We start from the raw sequence: 16,784 nt of genomic DNA on the forward strand, positions 1-16,784 counted from the left end.
AATATGCAGAGCTTTCAAATTTTTAAATTAGAAACACCTTTCTCTGGTAAGCATTTTTCACAGATTTTTTTTCTTGTAATTTATTATTTACTTCTCTAAGTCAACATCAGTGATGGTTTTTCAATTAGGAAACAAATTTGACTAATAAAGGCAATACATTATTTTCTCTTCATGCATATGAACCCAGTGTTGCAAGCTCAAAAGAGAAGCTGAGCAGAGAGCCCTTTCAATCTGTTTTTAGAAAGAATGCCAAGAATGGAGCTTCCATCATTTTCCTAAACTGAGGAGAAGAGGAGGGGAGCCTGGAAGGTCAGCTACTGTTGACCATAACCTAAGGCTCGGTTTGCCTTAGGTTATAGCTGAGCTGTCTCCTTTTTCAGTTCTCTTGCTACAGCTCATCTGTAGCTTCTGTTGTGTATATCCCATTATCCAGCTCCATGTGTGTGCTTGCCGCCTGGAGCTTCACACATTTTCAAACACAGTCCACAAAATTCTTCAGGTTATATGCCTACTTGTTTCCTTATCCACCATTCTTCCTGAATAATGTAGCACTTCAGTACCACAGTGAGGGAGACCAAAATATTGAATTCTCCTCACTTCTTTACCCTCTTCTATGGCACTGGTCAACACTAGCTGTAGAGAACTCTTAGATATCTACCTTTTAAAATAACTTACTTCTCATGTTGCTTCATTTACTGTAACCTCCATTCACAGAGTTTTCTGATTTTTCCTCCTAACAGTTTTATTTACCTTTTTCTTTATCCTGTCATCCATTTAGCCTTTACATGGCACACATGATTTTGGAGAATGATACCATATTTGGGTGAACATCTCCATCCTCTTGAAAAAATTTTGCACTGGTTCTACCTAGTTACCATCTTGCAAGAACTGTAAAGAGCTTCTTGTGCATGAGGTCGCCCGGATTGCAACTTGTCCATTTTCTAAACCTGATACAGTTCTTAAAAATCTGTGTGTGTTCCAGGATGAATAAATTAATGGTAAAGGGTTAAAGCAAGCATTTGTAAGCTGAAGAACCTGCATCTCTAATCCAGGGAGCCATCAGCACAGTTCACATGAGCTAGTTCTTCATGCTTCAGTGCATCTGCATGTAGGATTGGGTAAAAGCCAGACTCTCATTAAAAATAGATTGTACTCTCTGCAAATTTAATGCACTGCATTAAAAATAAAAGAATCTGTGTTCACACGCTGCTTCACTACAGACCTTTGTAAATTGTAGCTGGTTTTAGCTAATGTAGCTACTGAAGCAGACACTCTAAATAGATCAGACCCTGAAATAGAGGTCTGATTCACATCCAGAGCTGATTAAGAATTGGAGGGTTTTCTCACCAATGATTTATTTTGAGATAGGAAAGGTTGCAATTTAATGTAAACTTTCCCACCATTGAGAGCCCCAGCATTTTGGTGTGAATCCAATCTGAGTCTTTTCAAATACTTAATTCTTTTTAGGTTTAGTGGTGATGAAGTAAGTGCATTAAAGGTGGACAGTATTTGAATAGAAAATGCAAACAATGGACAGTGATGGTTATGGTGAGTGAGGTAAACAGTAGGTATGTTGATTGTAAAGGCTTTTTCAATCTTCATTTATTTTCATAGGCCCAATTCATTTGTGATCATCACTGCTAATCGTGTTCTTCACTGTAATGCTGACACTCCTGAAGAGATGCATCACTGGATAACACTGCTCCAAAGGTCAAAAGGGGACACCAGAGTAGAGGGACAAGAATTCATTGTGCGGGGTAAGAGCTAAGTGGGGCAGTAACAAAGTAAATATGATCCATTAAGCTTCAAAGAGGTTGTTCCCACAATACAGGCTGGGTATTAGGCCAGCATGGTGGAACCTCATCTTTGTACAGCTGAAATTATGCTTCTCCTATGCCATTAGGAAAAAAAAATTAATTATGGCAAAAGTGGTTCTGCAAATTTTGTGAATTTTTGAAGGTAAGCACAAAAGCTTAAAACTTTTCATATTAATTTTATTCCATCTTCATCATTTCTCTCTCTTCATCATTTCTCGACACCTCAGCATTTAGTATGTGGCCTAAACAATTCACATTGTATTTTTGTTGTTGATGACCAGTGTACAACTAACTTTCAGCAACAATTTTGTCCAATTCTGTTTAAAATTAAAAAATCTGTAATTCACATTGTGTCTGTAACAGGATGGCTACACAAGGAAGTAAAGAACAACCCAAAGATGTCAACATTAAAACTAAAGAAGCGTTGGTTTGTTTTGACACACAATTCATTGGACTACTACAAGAGTTCAGAGAAAAATGCTTTGAAATTGGGTACACTGGTCCTGAACAGCCTCTGCTCAGTGGTCCCACCCGATGAAAAAATCTTCAAAGAGACAGGTAATTTTTTGTTCTTGTGCCTTCTGTCCTACTACCTAGTAATGCAAAAAAATGCATAAGTGTATTTTAAATGGATTATTATGTTTGCAGTTTGATGAACAAATTAGGTTCCTAAGTCACTGAGGAATTTTACAGGGAATTACTTGGGGAAAAACAGAAGTAATAATGTATACAGGAGTAAAATTTGTTGTGACCAGCATTCAAGTTATCACAGACTGAAAACTGCTGCTGAGTTGGTGTGAACTCCTGGGCTTACACATCAAAGACCTGGAGAAAGACATATGGGTAGCATTCTCATACATTATTTCATGTACTGAGGAACTGTGAGAACTAACATTGGTGAAGCAACTATAGGGAGATGAAGATTAATAGCCCAGTTTGTGCTAACCTACATACTACAACTGAGTCAGCTCCCCCATGCATTTTCAAAACTGGTTTTCAACACAGAAGTGACTGTTTGCAAATGAGAATCAAGCTGTTGACAGTCCTATATAATTTCATTGAGCTCACTGACACTCCAAAGAGGCTTTCATTAGTGAAAGATGAGAAAGATTTTCTTTAATTGGATCTGTTTCATAAAAAGCCTATACCACGATGCAGAGAGAGAATTTGAACAGAAATGCTCTTCCTATCATATTTGCCACTTCACTGGTGTGAAATTAATGACTTTTTAACAGAAGATGTTGTTCATGCTTTATACCTCTTTGTACATTTGCCACAGGCAATGAAAGACTCTCACATACAAAGCCAGACTGTCTCAGATTTTCCTGTTACTGGACTGGGGAAGTATGGCTCACAAGCTAGAAGAAGCTAGCAGTATTCCATAGTGTTGTCTTATGGTCACTTTTACCATGAGTACTGGATAAAAGGGGAGGCTGCATGATTGTACTCTGAGATTAGTCCTAGATTTTTTTAAAGGAGAGATACAATAGTATCTGTATTAAGATTTTTTTAAAGGAGAGATACAATAGTATCTGTATTAAGATACTTAATTGTACAACTCCTTAGATTCTGAAGAACTGTGAGCATGATTCAGAATGCAGCACTGAGTCTGATAGGGCTACAGCTGTTTTCAGATACAGTTGAGGTATTTTTTTATAGATAAAGTTTCTATGATTAATAGTTTTTACTGTTGTGCTAGGTTATTGGAATGTAACTGTCTACGGACGCAAGCATTGTTACCGTCTCTACACAAAACTGCTTAATGAGGCAACCCGCTGGTCAAGCGCCGTCCAGAACGTGATTGACACAAAAGCACCCATTGATACTCCAACCCAGCAACTTATTCAGGATATTAAGGTAAGCACAAAGAGGAAAGTGTGGTATGGGAAGGAATGGTTGCTTACTGGGTTTTTTTATGTTGGCTTTACCGTATTGGGTAATAAAGCAGATAATGAAGTTCTAATCACACAGTGACATGAATTGAAATTGTGGAACCTGAATGTCTTCACTGACCTGATAAAAGGAATTTCTTCGTTAAGCTCTGAGTAAAGTATGAAGTGCAGCTTGGAGGGAAAGAGGGATAATTTTTTTCCACTGGTTTGTGTAACTTGAGAGACATTGTTATACCTGGCAGTAGAGTGCAGTGTGCAGGTTCATGAGTTAGCAGACCTGATTAGCAGTGCTCACAGCAAGCAGCACACCAGGATGTGCTAGGCAGTTCTTGTGGTTTTTTTTTTCTTTATGGTTCTTTTCTTGTTCTATGGTAGTGTGGTCTAAGCATCTCAGTCTTTGCTTGATGAGAGAGAGATTCTGTTAATGATTCCTGCTTTATGGTTCTGTTTGGGACATTGCATGCATGGCCAGAGAATGTCTTTCTGAAGATTTTCGCTAGTGTGCTTTCAGAGGAGAGAATGATGATTCCTTGAAGAGACAAAAAAAGTAGGCAAGATAGGGGAACTGCTACTAACCTTTTCCCTTAGAGAGTGCCACCTCTTCTCTCATGGAGAAAAAATACTGAGTCCTAAATTTTAAGACTATGAACACTGTTCTTCAGAGCAGTAGATACTTGTGGAAATTCAGGAATGATAGAATACAGTGGTCACAAATCTGTCATGCTTGGTCTAAGAAAGAACAGTAGTTACATATCAGAGTGGGTGTATCAGGATACAGCAGTAGGTTTTTTGACTATTTCGTTATGGTAAATTCTAACTGGAGTTGTGCTGAAGAAAAAACTGAAATAAAATTTAAATACAGATGTTTTCATTCCAGTTTTGAAATAGCAGAGTTAAAAATAAGTGTAAAATGAAAACACACTTCAAAAAAATTTATGAAACTTCATTTTTGTCTCCTGCAGCTCTGCTGTGTTTTGGTTTTTACTGCACAGATAGAGTAAGTTTATGCAAGGTCTGAGGTCAGCACATAAATACTGACCATTTGTAGCCCACATTGTACTATAGTAGCCCCAGTACCCACAACTGGATTTAGCACCAATTAGTTTTGGTAACACAGATGACTTAATGCTTTTACAGGCTTCCTAAAGGCACAAAGCATTACATTATTGTTAATGCTGGTCCCCAAATCCTGCTTTTTTCTTACCCCAACAGGAAAACTGCCTGAATACTGATGTGGTTGAACAGATTTATAAGAGAAATCCTATCCTCCGTTACACTCATCATCCGTTGCACTCACCATTACTACCACTGCCATACGGGGACATCAATCTAAACTGTAAGTTTTTCAGTCATAGAAAAGATTCCATATGGAAGACTAAACCAGAAGATGGGACTTTTTAGTCAATGGGCTATAGTGGAGTAACAGTAGGCAAAATATATTTCTAATGCAAATAGGTAAGTTTCCTTGTTCTCTTCTAGAAGCAGAGAATAGCAGTTTGTCCAGCATAGGGCCATAGGCTTGTGCTGTTCCTGCATGTGTTTTACAGAAGGGAAGGCTGCCATTGTTGCTGTAATAAAAGTTTGTTACCCTCAGCAACAAAACTAAGACGACTGAGTTTGAAAAGCCTTGCACTGAAATAAGCAACTAACCAAATTCATTCCATCTCATTAAAACTTACTCTTTTCAAATCACTGTTGCATCCTATACCATGTGGGGAGATGCAGTAGCCACAGCTTCCAGTTAACAAGTCTAAGTTTCATCAGTTATGGTAAGAATCATTACTTATGGGAAAAAACATTTGAGTGGATATGATTTTAAAAAGTAATGTTTTGTTTACTCCTGAAAGAGGCGTAATAAGGTCTTTTAATGTCCTTGGTTTACTCACTCACCTAAAAGTCTGTTTTGAATGAATGGTTCACTCAAGTGATACCATCCTAAAATGACAAGGAGATCAAATCCTAGAAGAAACCTTTCCCTTCTTTTCCCACTCCTCCTGCACAGTGGCAAGCCCCAGTTCTGTTCTTCTTGGCCCTTAAGTTGGTTGTCCCTTGCAGGAGTGCAAGATGGTTGCTATTACCCATGGATAGGAGCAGCTATCTCCCTCTGAGGCAGCAGTCTTGCCAAAGTCTTCCCATAGTAAATGTAGCTCCACAGATGGACTGATGCTCATTTACTGCCTTGACTTGCAGCTGTTTTAGTTACGTTCTGTAACAGCATAATGTCAGCTTAGGAACTTCGTAACATATCTGTACAGTTTAATGCTTTGATGGTTAGTAGGCTTAGCTGATTCAGTCATCAGAGCAATCTCTTTCATCTCTTGAACACAAGTACTGCACGGTTCTTTTAAGTAGATTGTAAAAGTTGTTAGCCCATGTTGAAGAATCTGTAGTACAAAAACAATCACCACCTTTTCCAGCACTGAAAAAGCAATTTGAAGTATCATGGCAATGATTTAGTCTGGTAGTATTATTTGGGTTTAATTGAAATACTACTGTTGTAGACAAGTGATGACATGTATCTTTGGAACTTTCCATAAGGCAGCCATGCTTTACCTCACTTACCATCTGACCATTAAATTCAGAACAAATTCCAATAGCAAATTAGCTCATAAAATGAGTTTGCATCATACATTTGAAACTGAAAAGATAACATTCTAATATCCTGCATAAGAGCCACAGAATAGCATTAAGCAATTTCTACATTAAACCTGACTGCCTTCTCTTTCATATCTCAGTCTAAGCACCTTCCTCCCTATTTTCCTTTTGTAGTGCTGAAAGACAAAGGCTACACAACTCTGCAGGATGAAGCCATCAAGATATTTAATTCTTTACAGCAGCTGGAATCTATGTCTGATCCCATCCCTATAATCCAAGGTATCCTCCAAACAGGACATGATTTACGACCTCTTCGAGATGAGCTCTACTGTCAGCTCATCAAGCAGACCAATAAAGTGCCTAACCCCGGGAGCGTGGGGAACCTGTACAGTTGGCAAATACTCACCTGCATGAGTTGCACATTTCTTCCAAGTCGCAGCATCCTCAAATATCTCAAGTTCCATCTCAAAAGGTGAGAAGTTTTGACTAATAAAGAAAGAAAAGAAGTTTCTTCACTGTTTTCTTCACTACAACTTGTAACAATGTTTAGATTATGTTGAAGTGAGACTTCAAGGTGCATCACTTACTGAACTGGTTATACCAAACAATGAAATCTAAAAAGAAAATGTTGTAGGAAAAGGGAGTGTGAACTGATCTGGGTAGAATTATTCTCATTTGAAGAATCAAGCAAAATCCATGAAACCAAATGCACAATTTGTTAATGTTTAGGAAGGTGGGGCTTTCTGTAATTGTATAAACTTGCTTCAGTGACTTGCATCCCACATACGCAGGTCCCATTCTCAGCTGTCCAAGTCAACCTGTTAAAATTCTTTGTCCTGCTTACCTTAGGTATGCATCATTCACATAAAAGAACATTATCATATTTGAAGATGTGTTTGAGGTAAACATGTCTGTTTGCAAACCTAATTTTAAGATATTAGTGACAATTTGAAAAATAATAAATCATTGTCAACAGCTCAGCATTAACCAGAATGTGGAGTTCCTCTTGCTGTGGTGCAGCAGAATGCAGGTTGTGTCATTAGGAAAGTTAGTCCACCAACAGCAAATTTCTCAATAATTTAAGTCTTGACTGTACTTGAGCTACAGCGTCGACTTTATCCATTACTGTGCTAAATTTAATTATTTTTTAAATACTCTTAAAATGCTTGTATCAGAAATACACCTCTCAACCAAAGCAAGATGTGTGAAAGATCATTCATATAAAATGAAAAATTCCAACACTGATTCACGTTCTCCATTTGACTCAGCTCAGAAACTGGCCTCCTACTTAAAAAAATTGTATCTGATACAACATTTGCTGACACAACATTTGCAGATATAACATTTGCAGGTTGCTTTCAATATTATAGACACATAATCATCTTACAACATTTCTGTAATCTTTTACACTTTGTAGATGACTAGTCACTGTACCTTTTCCACAGAAATTAAACCTTAGTAGCTCTAAGAAGCTCAGACTTAATCACTGACAATATTATAGAAACACTCTGTACTGAAAGCTTTCTGAATTCAGCAGTTTTCAATAATTAAGAGTTGAGTTCATTAAAGTTAATACTAACTGATGAACAGAATCTTTAAGAAAATCAGGAATAGAAATCAAGTATCCTAAGTGACACTACCACAAAACTGAACCATCAGATATGTTTGACTGCTTTTTTTCTGTAGTACCTTAGTGCAGTTTGGTCTTCATTCAAAAACTGTTACTGACAAAAAGGAGAGTTGATTACTAGAAGATTTTCATGGTTACCTTGCTGTCAAATTTGAGTCATTACAAGATTCCTGCAGTTAATGCTGTAACAGTAGTTGAGTTTTTTCTTTCTCCTAGGTTTGTAGAACAAAATTATTATGTTAAGTTATCCCACAGTAAATCACAAGTTAGAACACTGTCCTTGACAATGAAGATAAACCTTTGAGCTTGTCTGGCAGCTTAAAGTAGTAGTATTTGTCTCACAGGGTTCGTGACCAGTTTCCAGGAACTGAAATGGAGAAATATGCACTTTTTACTTATGAATCTCTGAAGAAAACCAAATGCAGAGAGTTTGTGCCATCACGGGATGAAATAGAAGCTCTGATTGACAGGCAGGAAATGACTTCCACAGTTTATTGCCATGGTGGGGGCTCCTGTAAGATTACAATCAACTCGCACACTACAGCTGGAGAGGTGAGAAGTGGTGACAGTATGGCTTTGGCACAAAATCAGTGTGTGTCTCTACATGCCAGTTTTAGACAGTAGTAGCATTAAACTTTGGAAGTGCCTGGGCATCTCTCCTTTCAGGGAAGGGAAGGCTTATAGGACTGTCCTTCAACCTCTGCACCGTGTTCTGAAGAAATCCCTGCTATAAAAGATGCTTATATTCCACAGAGGATTACTCAGCTATAGTTTTTTCTTACAGGAAAAACTAAGCAGTTCAGTAGAGACATTATTGAAATAACTTCAGCAGATATTGGTGTGTATGAGAAGCAAGTTATTTCTTAAAACAGGAAGACTCTTGCTGGGTTGATGAAATGCAGGGGTTAGCACATATATATTCTGAAAGAATTAATGTTATTTAGTAGAAAAATTAAATTGGAATTGAGAACAGTTAATGCTGTTGATGAGAACATTAGTAACATTTTTAGCTTAATGTAAAACCTGGCTCTTAATTTGTTCTAATTGTTTTTCTTACTCTGTGGTGTAAGCTTTTCCATGCTATGTATTTTTTTCATTTGCTCTTCTTCATTAGGTGGTTGAAAAGTTAATTCGTGGCTTGGCCATGGAGGACAGCAGAAATATGTTTGCTTTGTTTGAATACAATGGAACTACTGATAAAGCAATTGAAAGCAGAACCATTGTGGCTGATGTCTTGGCAAAGTTTGAAAAGTGAGTGTACCTCTTCTCTCTCACCGCTCCTCAGGAGTAGCAATTAAATAAATTTCCGTTGTCAATAATGCTGAATTTTCTCTTTCTCCTCCTTGTTTGTGATGATGCAGCTGAATTACACACATAGCCATTTCTGGAACAAAAGCATCTTTATTTTTTTCTTCAATGAATTAATAAGCCACCTATTCACTTGTGTTTGGTTTTCCTCTGTCTTGACACCAGTAGAGTAACTTTTCTCATTGCTATTTCCATGTTTTCATTTTCACTGCTACAAAATTTTCACCACTGTAGCCACTCCAGTACTGAGAGAACTGAACTCTAGGCAGTGTCATGGCCATTCCAACTACACATTGCCTAACTTCACGTGGAAATCCCCACAGTGCCACTCACAACATTTTTCTTTGCAGTAAAATTGAAAGCAGTGTAGTAAGAAAATGTAATATGAGCCTAAATACGTTTGTCATCCATATATTATATGCATGGCAATCAGTCTGCTTTACCCATGTAATAATAGGGAAAGAAAAATAATGTCTAAAGTGTTGTGCAATTACACTTTATATCAGGACTTAATAATGTTGCTTTTATCAACACCTGACTGAGCCATCAATGAAAGTTTATCAAGTGAATATAGCTTAGAAACAGTGGACTGAGAACTCAGTCAATAACTTTAAGTCCTTGGTTTTGCTGGAGGCTCTAAATGCCTCTCTCTCTCTTTCAATATATAGCCCTCTCCAAATGACATCAGTTGGGTATACTGATGAAAATCAGAAGCTTCTGTCATAGAATCATGGAATGGTTTGGGGTGGAAAGGGACCTCCAAAGGTCATTTAGTCCAACCCCTGTGCAGTGAACAGGGACATTCTCCACTAGATCATGTTGCTCAGAGTCTTGTTGAGCCTGACCTTGAATATCTCCAGGGATGGGGCCTCAACTACCTCCCTGGGCAACCTGTTCCAGTGTTCCACCACCTCCATGGTAAAGAACTTGTTCCTAATATCCAATCTAAATCTGCTCTCCTCTAATTTAAAACTATTGCCCCTCATCCAATCACTACAGGCCTTTGTAAACAGTCTCTCTGCATTCTTCTTTAGGCCCTCTTCAAGTACTGGAAGGCTGCTATCAGGTCTCCCCAGAGCCCTCTCCAGGCTGAACAACCCCAGCTCCCTCAGCATGTTCTCATAGGAGAGGTGTTCCAGCCCCCTGATCATTTTTGTGTCAACGATACCAGACTGATAGTGGGTGTAACAAAGCAAAATTCAGCTGATGCCTTGCATAGGTTCTTCAGGTATCTATTTAGAAAGGAGTTTGACTTCACAGATCTGATCTGTCTCTCTTCACAAACCTATGCAGGCTTGCTGCCACTGCTGAAGCTGGGGAAATGCACTGGAAGTTCTACTTCAAGCTCTACTGCTTCCTGGACACAGAAAACGTCCCAAAAGATAGTGTGGAATTTGCCTTTATGTTTGAGCAGGTAAAGGACAAAGATTCCATTTTGAGGCCCTTTAAAGAGGAGGAAAGAGGCAAGAGATCTAAGCAGTACCAAGCAAGTTTTGATTATGCTTCTACTTAACTAATGCACTACTATTCAAGCATCACATGCAAAGAAAGCAATTCAGTGGTCAAAATAGGCTTATTCTGACACAACTGAAACATGTATGATTTACCTAGTGTTACTTTTCTTACTTCTGTATTACTTGTACATTGTTTTATGTATAGTGGTAAAAAATTGGATAATTAGATCTAAGATGGGAAAAAAAAGGAAAGGATAATACTTTTAATTTTGTTCTTATAAAAGTTTTCTTAAGAAAGTGCACGAAAGAAAATGAAAAATGTGCAATTGCCAAGCAAATTAATTATTAAGAGACCCAGCTGTACTGAACTAACCAAACAATAGCTTTTTCTTTTCGCAGAAATTATTATTTCCTAGGCAGCATAATAAAACAAATCAGTCCAGTCTCAGCAGTAACCATAAGACAGTTCCAATGAGCAGAAATCTACTTGATGAATGTGCTGAGCTCAGAATGAGGCCATATTGCAAAACATAACCACAGAATGTTAGGGGTTGGACAGGACCTCAGAAGATCATCTAGTCCAACCCCCCTGTCAGAGCAGGATCTCTTGTACCAGAGCACACAGGAACTCATCCAGGCGGCTTTTGAATATCTCCAGAGAGGGAGACTCCTCAACTGCCCTGGGCAGCCTTTTCCAGTGTTCTGTCACCCTCACAGTGGAAAATTTTTTCCTCCCATTTCCATGGAACTTCCTATGCCTCAACTTCCACTCATTGCCCCTTGTCCTATCATTGGGCATCACTGAAAAGAGCCTGTCTCCATCCTCTTGGCACTCACCTTTTAAATATTTATAAACATTAATGAGGTCACCCCTTCGTCTCCTCCTCTCCAAGCTAAATAGCCCCAGTTCCCTCAGTCTCTCCTTGTAAAAGATGTTCCACTCTATTAATCATTTCTGTGGCTCTGCACAGGATTCTTCCAAGCAGTTCCCTGTCCTTCTTGAACTGAGGGGCCCAGAATGGGACACAATATTCCAGATGCGGCCTCACCAGGGCAGGGTAGAGGGAGAGGAGAACCTCTCTCAACCCACTAACCACACCCCTTCTAGTACACCCCATTGTAACAGCGTGATTTCTCTCCACAATTGGATTTCTCTTATATGAAGTCCTGTAGGTGCTTAAAAACTCCCACTGATGGCATTTATTATTGTTCATTGACTTCCACCCTTTCTGCTCTACTGCCAATGGCTAAAAATTCTTCCAGTGGACAGCTTCTTACAAGGCTGTAGAGACAAGACGAAGATTTCTTTGTAAGGTTATTTGCAATGCCGAGATACTGAGGCTCTTGGTGAACAAGCCTGACATGATCAGGAACTGACATATTTCAACTTTCGTATGTATGAAGACATTTTCCCTTACAAAAGATCAGCAACATCTTCACTGTAATAGAATATTTTTCCCTTGTTCACAGTTTAGGTTTTAAGGCCCCATATTATATCACAAGTCTGCTCAAAGTCTCCTTCCAGAGTATAGCCACTCGATTTGGCTTAGAAACATTGCCATTCTGTTTACATATAGAGGAGTGCACTGGTTAATGTCTCTGCTTTAGGATTAAATTCAGTCAGTAAGAACAAAATCCATGAGAGCTTTGCACCAGATATTTTACATCACATTACTGGTTGAAGAGGGAGATTTAGATAGTTTTCCGTATCAACAGCTCAAACGAGCACGTTGACTGAAGCAGATTGTTTTCATGCAGCATTCTGCGCTGACTGGTGATTAGCCAAATACTTTGTGTCTTGCCAAGACCAATAGTATTTTAGTTGCAAAGCACATTCAACCCTTGTGATTAATGTTATAGCTGCACCTTAAAGAAGTCACTTACTACATTCTAACATCAGTTCCGTTCTCTTTTTCTAATTGTCTACTTTTGATGTCAGTTATCAACTTTTTTTCAGCCAATTAAAGTTTCTTTTTGTCATCAGTTTTAGTTCTTTAACATCCATTATTTTAAAGTCTGAATTCTTTAATTCATAAGGTGCTGGAGAAAAACTTTTAGTTCTGCTTTCTCATTAAAATGCTGCCCTTCCATTTCCACAAGACATTTCTTCTGCATGCATACAATCTCAGGTAAACCAGGCAAACTCAGGTAAACTCAGGCAAAAAAGCGTGTTTAAAGGCATATTTTGTCTCCCTCCTAAGCATACACCTAAGTGAACTAGCTTTTACTTAGATGTAAATTATATCTGTGTGTTTACTAAACTGCCTGCATCTTCAGAAATAAGGCATGTTTGTCTCCTGTGCTAGTGTCACATGAAAAAAAAATAATCCTAGCTCCTCTATATTTCCAAAGGTTCGAATGGGTGTTCAAACATCTAGGGTTTGAAAGAGTCTTCTTGGTTCAGAAATCTCTTCCTTGATGTTACAGACCACTGTAACATATAAATATTTTTCTGCCTTTATCTGGGATCAGATTTACTCAGTCGGGTTTATTGCAAAGCTATCCTAGGGATTGCTTTTTTTGGCTGAAAGTGTCTTTTTTCACTGATACCACTATGCAGAACTAGATAGCCATTTCTTCCTCATGCTCTTGAACATAAATGGCTTCCTTCTAATGACATGTTTAGATCCCATTTTCTCTCCTTTACAGTTTATGTTCCTTTTTAGTAAATCAGTTGCTCTTACATATGTGAGTTCACTAAGAGCTGCACTAGTAATTCCCATTTATTAAGTTCTTCAATTGCCTTGCAGTTCTTCTGGTAAGCCCTGTCTTACCCAGTTTAACAAATCTGCCAAGAGATTTACTACAGTTTATTTATTTAATGGATCATTTGTTTCAGATCCTGGGTTTCCCGGGTAGTAAATCTACTTCCCATTTCTCTCTTAGTCCTTTCAAAGACTGGTTTGTACAGAAAAAGTTTGCTTTTTTTACCCCTTGACAGGCTCATGAAGCAGTGATTAGAGGACATTATCCTGCTCCTGAAGAAACCCTCCAGGTCCTTGCAGCTTTGCGTCTTCAGTATCTTCAGGGAGATTACACTCTGCATACCACCATACCAGAAATAGAGGAAGTCTATCCCCTGCAAAAGCTGAAGTCTCGAATTACACAATCTACCAAAACGTTTACAGCAGCAGAGAAGGCTGAGAAGAAACGAGCCAGCTTTCTTGAGGGAACGTTGCGGAGGAGTTTTCGCAGTGGCTCAGTCACCAAACAGAAGGTTGAGGAGGATCAGATGTTAGACATGTGGGTCAAAGAGGAAATCTCAGCTTCCAGGACTAGTATTATTGATAAATGGAAAAAACTCCAGAGGATGAACCAGGAGCAGGCTATGGCAAAGTATATGGCTTTGATTAAGGAATGGCCTGGCTATGGTTCAACACTCTTTGACGTAGAGGTAAGACTTCCTGAACATTCAAACTCCAGTTTATAGATGCTGATTTCATTACATAAAACTATAAACATATCATCACAGTGCTCAGACAGCTGACATAATAACATTTTTGATATTAAAAAGCATACTCCCCTTAGCAAGCACTATAGCTATTTAAATTCACTCGTTAACCATCCAATACAGAAGGACAGAACACTATCCTGATGGGTTGCAAACAAATTTGAGAAGTGTAGGCTATGTTCGAAGAAGAACAAGCAATATGAACATATGGTTATATGTGGTGTGGCTCCTGCTGTTCCCTTTGCTGTTAATTTGCATTTTTGTCCTCTAGTGTAAAGAAGGGGGATTCCCACAAGAGTTGTGGCTTGGAGTCAGTGCTGATGCAGTTTCTGTCTACAAGCGTGGGGAAGGAAGGCCTCTGGAGGTGTTTCAGTATGAGCATATCTTGTCATTTGGTGCACCACTTGCCAACACCTACAAGATTGTGGTGGATGAAAGAGAACTGCTTTTTGAAACAAGTGAGGTAAGAACAAGAGAAATTTTGTATGATAGACAGGCTAGTTAGTAATTTAAATAATTGCTGCAGATGTCACAGATTTAGTCAAGATCCGTCTAAAACTAAAGGGAAGACTGATGAGGTGGATAGAAATGCTGAGTATTTTTGCTTAATCAATAGTTTTGTTGAAAGCTCAACAATTTTATATTGTTAGGGTCTAAAGAAATTCATTCACCTTAATAGGAACTTTGCTCTTTACACTCTTTTGGCAGGTGGTTGACATTGCAAAGCTGATGAAAGCTTACATCAGCATGATTGTGAAAAAACGCTACAGCACCTCTCGATCAGTGAGTAGTCATGGAAGTCAGGGCAGCTCCAGGTGAAAACAAAACCAGTTCTACTGTGCTCTAAATAGAACACATTGCTGCTTGGCCTCTAAATGACCTGATGATACTGATCCTGTCTGTTGACAAGCTAACCAAGAACCAGTTTCCACGGAAAATATCTTCAAGCATTGTTTTAGAAAGATCATAGGGTGGGGAGGGGAAAATCAGCTGAAACAGTCACATGCTAGAACTGTTGGCTCATTCAAAACTTTCCAAAGCGTTATTATCTTCAGTTGATGTAACAAATGCCTTAAGACTTGATCCACTCACTACAACTCAAGGAATAATTAAGTGCCTTAAAATATTAAACCCAACTTGTATTGAACTAAAATGGCTGATACAGTCAAGAAGATTTTTTTTTGTCCTTAAAACAAAGTTGTATTCATCCATTCTGCACAAACCTACTGGCCTGTGTACATGTGGGGAGGGGAGCGAAGAAGAACGTGGTTGGGGTTTTTTGTTTGGTTGGTTTGGGGTTTTTTTTGGAGAGCTGCTGGCAGCCTTCCTGGTGGATGCCAACATTTTGTTTTCCCTTGCTTCCATGGATGTGCACATTGTGCATGCATATTTGAGTTGTCAGTAAAAGTTGAATAATTTTATTCTGTATTTCACAAGTCTTTTGAAGCAAAGGGAGTAAGTATGTGCAATGGTGTAAACAGTCTTTCTGTACATTTAAATAGTTCAGAGTTATAGTTGTTACAGTTGTATGGTTACTTTATAAGCAGTTTTATTAACAAGTAAATTCCAAAATTTTCATACATTGATTTTACTATTGCAAATATGTATTACCATATAAGTAGCAGAAGTCTGCATTCTGTATCTGCTGTATTATAAAGAGAGATGTAGCTGAGAATATTTATAGATTACCCTAATATGGAAATACACTTGTCAGTTCATTACTTAATGTCATTTTAAGATTTTAATAGTAATCTTTTCTTTTAAAGACATCACTCTTTTATACTTCTGGATAGACTCTCCAAACCAGAATGACCACCAAAGGTCAGAGCTCTTGAGAGTTGACCAGAGAACTCAAATAATGCAACTGCTTTATTAGAGAGTTCTCTCTCTTACCAGGTTGCCTGATGAAGATTCTTGACAGTACCCTGTAAATAAATTGGGAAATATCAGCTAATAATAAGCTGATTTTGGACTTCTATTTTTGTACAGAAATACTGTAATATAAGGCAAAACTTTGATGAAAGGTATCTTTTGTCCACACGGGAAAAAAAAAAAAAAGAAACCTGAAAAACCTTACTGTTATTAAAAACCTCAGCCTTTAAGAAATCATGCCTACTTACTGAAAAGAAAAAAGTCCAGCAATAAAGAAAATACATGTGCTGTGCTCTGTTTCTACTTCACACTGAGTTGGACTTGCAACAAAGCCCTAATTTCATCTGTTTTCTCAGGAGTCAAGCCAGGAACAAACACAGTGTAGCACCTCTTGCTTTGAGAGGTGCATGTGCTGTCTGTGGTAATGGGGCAGGTTCCCTTGAACATGTGATACGTGCCAGTTAGACGAACAGGACAGAACGGAAGGACTGCTGGGCAAGTCCACTCCACAAAGAATGTGCAAATAAAGAGTTCACTTTTTGTGTGGCACTCATGGAAGAAGGCTTGTTTTTACAGCCAGCACAGCTGGCACAGGGCAGCATGTGCTGCCTTCTTAAGTGTGCATAGTCTTTACAGACTACAAGGCTTGCTGTGATAAAACCTTCACCCTCTTCCATCTGGCAGATTATTTTTAGTCATCTGTGGCAGGGACCCTCAGTCCCTAAAAGTTTGGTAAATAGCACTACTAATTTCATGTCCTCACCC

The 16,784-nt window shown here is 38.4% G+C and overlaps 1 protein-coding gene across 1 annotated transcript in view; it reads left to right on the plus strand.

Annotated features, from left to right (window-relative positions):
* MYO10 (myosin X) overlaps positions 1-14,966 on the plus strand; it is a 147,227-nt gene extending 132,261 nt beyond the window's left edge. Inside the window, exons 31-41 of the mRNA XM_054381938.1 lie at positions 1,615-1,757; positions 2,181-2,375; positions 3,517-3,674; positions 4,922-5,045; positions 6,479-6,776; positions 8,279-8,486; positions 9,049-9,185; positions 10,536-10,656; positions 13,638-14,090; positions 14,419-14,610; positions 14,856-14,966. Of these exons, the coding sequence (XP_054237913.1) occupies positions 1,615-1,757; positions 2,181-2,375; positions 3,517-3,674; positions 4,922-5,045; positions 6,479-6,776; positions 8,279-8,486; positions 9,049-9,185; positions 10,536-10,656; positions 13,638-14,090; positions 14,419-14,610; positions 14,856-14,966 (2,140 nt within the window). The remainder of the gene's footprint in view (positions 1-1,614; positions 1,758-2,180; positions 2,376-3,516; positions 3,675-4,921; positions 5,046-6,478; positions 6,777-8,278; positions 8,487-9,048; positions 9,186-10,535; positions 10,657-13,637; positions 14,091-14,418; positions 14,611-14,855) is intronic.
* The last annotated feature ends 1,818 nt before the right edge of the window (positions 14,967-16,784 follow it).

Source organism: Indicator indicator, chromosome 6, assembly GCF_027791375.1.
Source record: "Indicator indicator isolate 239-I01 chromosome 6, UM_Iind_1.1, whole genome shotgun sequence".
Taxonomy (NCBI): domain Eukaryota; kingdom Metazoa; phylum Chordata; class Aves; order Piciformes; family Indicatoridae; genus Indicator; species Indicator indicator.